This window comes from Entelurus aequoreus, linkage group LG01 (genome assembly GCF_033978785.1).
Source record: "Entelurus aequoreus isolate RoL-2023_Sb linkage group LG01, RoL_Eaeq_v1.1, whole genome shotgun sequence".
In the NCBI taxonomy this organism is placed as follows: Eukaryota; Metazoa; Chordata; class Actinopteri; order Syngnathiformes; family Syngnathidae; genus Entelurus; species Entelurus aequoreus.
Genome location: NC_084731.1, coordinates 99,127,573 through 99,133,572, shown reverse-complemented (window position 1 = coordinate 99,133,572; position 6,000 = coordinate 99,127,573). Strand labels below are relative to the sequence as shown.

Here is a 6,000-nt window from a genome sequence, read left to right as displayed (position 1 = left end):
GGGACAACAGAGACTCTTACCAGGAGGACTTTGAGTTGGATACGCGGTACCGTGAGTACGCAGCTGCGGCTTCCAAACATTTGATCGCTTGCCCGTACGTGCGTGCCGCTATGTTCATGTCATGTACGTAACTTTGGGGACTTTGGGGAAATATATGTGCTGTATGAACGGTACTTTGGGCTGTGGGATTGAGTGTGTTGTGCGGGTGTTTGAGTTGTATTGGCGGGTTATATGGACGGGAGGGGGGAGGTGTTTGTTATGCGGGATTAATTTGTGGCATATTAAATATAAGCCTGGTTGTGTTGTGGCTAATAGAGTATATATATGTCTTGTGTTTATTTACTGTTTTGGTCATTCCCAGCTGAATATCAGGTCCCTATCTGAATCGCTTCCACTGCCCTCTAATCCTTCACTCTCACTTTCCTCATCCACAAATCTTTCATCCTCGCTCAAATCGTCGCTTTCTCGGTCCGAATCGCTCTCGCTGCTGGTGGCCATGATTGTAAACAATGTGCAGATGTGAGGAGCTCCACAACCTGTGACGTCACGCTACTTCCGGTATCCGACCAGGATATATAACCAGCATATACAACCAACATATATAACCAACATATATAACCAATATATATAACCAGCATATATAACCAACATATATTATTAACATATATAACCAACATATATAACCAACATATATAACCAACATATATAATTAACATATATAACCAACATAAATAATCAACATATACAACCAACATATATAACCAACATATATAACCAACATATACAACCAGCATATACAACCAACATATATAACCAACATATATAACCAACATATATAATTAACATATATAACCAACATAAATAACCAACATATACAACCAACATATATAACCAACATATATAACCAACATATATAACCAGCATATACGACCAACATATATAACCAACATATATAACCAACATATATAATTAACATATATAACCAACATAAATAACCAACATATATAACCAGCATATATAACCAACATATATTATTAACATATATAACCAACATATATAACCAACATTTATAACCAACATATATAATTAACATATATAACCAACATATATAATTAACATATATAACCAACATAAATAACCAACATGTATAACCCACATATATAACCAACATATATAACCAGCATATATAACCAACATATATAACAACATATATATCCAACACATATAACCAACATATAAAACCAACATATGTAACCAACATATATAACCAACATATACAACCAACATATATAATTAACATATATAACCAACATATATAACCAACATATATAACCAACATATATAATTGACATATATAAACAACATATATAATTAACATATTTAACCAACATAAATAACCAACATGTATAACCAACATATATAACCAACATATCCAACAACATATATAACCAACATATATAACCAACATATACAACCAACATATATAATTATAAATGATAAATGATAGATGGGTTATACTTGTATAGCGCTTTTCTACCTTCAAGGTACTCAAAGCGCTTTGACAGTATTTCCACATTCACCCATTCACACACACATTCACACACTGATGGAGGGAGCTGCCATGCAAGGCGCTAACCAGAAGCCATCAGAGGCAAAGGGTGAAGTGTCTTGCCCAAGGACACAACAGACGTGACTAGGATGGTAGAAGGTGGGAATTAAACCCCAGTAACCAGCAACACTCCGATTGCTGTTATTAACATATATAACCAACATATATAACCAACATATATAACCAACATATATAAACAACATAAATAATTAACATATAAAACCAACATAAATAACCAACATATATAACAACATATATAGCCAACTTATATAACCAGCATGTATAACCAACATATATAACAACATATATAACCAACACATATAACCAACATATATAACCAACATATAAAACCAACATATATAACCAACATATATAACCAACATATATAACCAATATATATAATTAACATATATAACCAACATATATAACCAACATATACAACCAACATATATAACCAACGCATATAACCAACATATGTAACCAACACATATAACCAACATATATAACCAACATATACAACCAACATATATAATTAACATATATAACCAACATATATAACCAACATATATAATCAACACATTTAATTAGAATATATAACCAACATGTATAACCAACATATACAACCAGCATATATAACCAACATATATAATCAAAATATATAACCAACATATATAGCCAACATGTATAACCAACATATATAATCAACATATATAACCAACACATATAACCAACATATATAACTAACATATATAACCAACACATATAACCAACATCTATAATTAACATATATAACCAACACATATAACCAACATATATAATTAACATATATAATTAACATATATAACCATAACATATAACCAACATATATAATTAACATATATAATTAACATATATAACCAACACATATAACCGACATATATAATTAACATATATAATTAACATATATAACCAACACATACAACCAACATATATAACCAACATATATAACCAACATATGTAAATAACATATATAACCGACACATATAACCAAAATATATAATTGACATATTTAATTAACATATATAACCAACATATAAAATTAACATATATAACCAACATATATAACCAACATATATAATTAACATATATAACCAACATATATAACCAACATATATAATTAACATATATATAATTAATATATATAACCAACACATATAACCAACATATATAATTAACATATATAATTAACATATATAACCAACATATATAATTAACATATATAACCAACATATATAACCAACATATATAATTAACATATGTAATTAACATATATAACCAACATATATAATTAAAATATGTAATTAACATATATAACCAACATACATAATTAACATATATAACTAACATATTTAACCAACACATATAACCAACATATAACTCTCCTGAAGGTCTCAATAAAGTACTATCCATCTATCTATCTATCTATCTATCTATCTATCTATCTATCTATCTATCTATCTATCTATCTATCTATCTATCTATCTATCTATCTATCTATCTATCTATCTATCTATCTATCTATCTATCTATCTATCTATCTATCTATCTATCTATCTATCTATCTATCTATCTATCTATCTATCTATCTATCTATCTATCTATCTATCTATCTATCTATCTATCTATCTATCTATCTATCTATCTATCTATCTATCTATCTATCTATCTATCTATCTATCTATCTATCTATCTATCTATCTATCTATCTATCTATCTATCTATCTATCTATCTATCTATCTATCTATCTATCTATCTATCTATCTATCTATATAATTAACATATGTAATTAACATATATAACAAACACATATAACCAACATATATAATTAACATATATAATTAACATATATAACCAACATATATAACCAACATATATAATTAACATATATAACCAACACATATAACCAACATATATAATTAACATATATAATTAACATATATAACCAACATATATAACCAACATATATAAATAACATATGTAATTAACATATATAACCAACATATATATTTAACATATGTAATTAACATATATAACCAACATATATAATTAACATATATAACCAACACATATAACCAACATATATAATTAACATATAATTAACATATATAACCAACATATATAAATAACATATGTAATTAACATATATAACCAACATATATAATTAACATATGTAATTAACATATATAACCAACATATATAATTAACATATATAACCAACACATATAACCAACATATATAATTAACATATATAATTAACATATATAACCAACATATATAACCAACATATATAATTAACATATATAACCAACACATATAACCAACATATATACTTAACATATATAATTAACATATATAACCAACATATATAACCAACATATATAACCAACATATATAACCAACATATATAATTAACATATACAACCAACACATATAACCAACATATATAATTAACATATATAACCAACACATATAACCAACATATATAATTAACATATATAACCAACATATATAATTAACATATATAATTAACATATATAACCAACATATATAACCAACATATATAATCAACATATATAACCAACATATATCATTAACATATATAATTAACATATATAACCAACACATATAACCAACATATATAATTAACATATATAACCAACACATATAACCAACATATATAATTAACATATATAACCAACACATATAACCAACATATATAATTAACATATATAATTAACATATATAACCAACACATATAACCAACATATACAATTAACATATATAACCAACACATATAACCAACATATATAATTAACATATATAATTAACATATATAACCAACATATATAACCAACATATATTATTAACATATATAACCAACACATATAACCAACATATATAATTAACATATATAATTAACATATATAACCAACATATATAATTAACATATACAACCAACACATATAACCAACATATATAATTAACACATATAACCAACATATATAATTAACATATATAGTTAACATATATAACCAACACATATAACCAACATATATAATTAACATATATAACCAACACATATAACCAACATATATAATTAACATATATAATTAACATATATAACCAACATATATAACCAACATATATAATTAACATATACAACCAACACATAATTCAACATATATAATTAACATATATAACCAACATATATAATTAACATATATAATTAACATATATAATTAACATATATAATTAACATATATAATTAACATATATAACCAACATATATAACCAACATATATAACCAACATATATAATTAACATATATAATTAACATATATAATTAACATATATAACCAACACATATAACCAACATATATAATTAACATATATAATTAACATATATAACCAACATATATAACCAACATACATAATTAACATACATAATTAACATATATAATTAACATATGCAATTAACATATATAACCAACACATATAACCAACATATATAATTAACATATATAATTAACATATATAACCAACACATTTAACCAACATATATAATTAACATATATAATTAACATATATAACCAACACATATAACCAACATATATAATTAACAAATATAACCAACACATATAACCAGCATATATAATTAGCATATATAATTAACATATATAACCAACACATTTAACCAACATATATAATTAACATATATAATTAACATATATAACCAACACATATAACCAACATATATAATTATCATATACAACCAACACATATAACCAACATATATAATTAACATATATAACCAACACATATAACCAACATATATAATTAACATATATAATTAACATATATAATTAACATATATAATTAACATATATAACTAACGTATATAACCAACATATAAGTATGATTGATTAGGGGCGGGAACTGGATAAGCATTCTTGCTTATTTCCCCGTAACCCCATGTCTGTCAAATTACAAAGAGTGATGAAGTGTTGTTATATACTGTATGTGTGTCAGTCTGCCGGAGTCAATGCATGCATTCATTCATTCATTCATTCATTGATTGATTGATTGATTGATATACCATGTCTTGTGTGTGCAGGATGGAAGAGACGGTGCGGTCGCTGCTGCAGAGTCAGGGCGTCGTGGAGCAGACGGCGGCAGACACAGCGGACATCATGAAGGCCTACAAAGTAAACAATTAAGAAGCGCTATTTATTTGTGGCGTGTCTGCTCTTAACTGAAAACACTTGTACTGTACATCAAATCAACATCGCCCATTCAAACTACATTGCAATCAGTTCAATTAGTACTCGGCCCACCCAAAACAGCCCGATTT

General features: G+C 25.6%; 1 protein-coding gene across 9 annotated transcripts in view; it reads left to right on the top strand.

Annotated features, from left to right (window-relative positions):
* The window catches only part of LOC133660024 (nck-associated protein 5-like), a 254,191-nt gene that overhangs the window by 162,392 nt on the left and 85,799 nt on the right, over window positions 1-6,000 (top strand). For all 9 annotated transcript variants that reach the window (XM_062063058.1, XM_062063066.1, XM_062063050.1 and 6 more), the window contains one exon: window positions 5,764-5,854. In XM_062063058.1, the coding sequence (XP_061919042.1) occupies window positions 5,764-5,854 (91 nt within the window). The remainder of the gene's footprint in view (window positions 1-5,763; window positions 5,855-6,000) is intronic.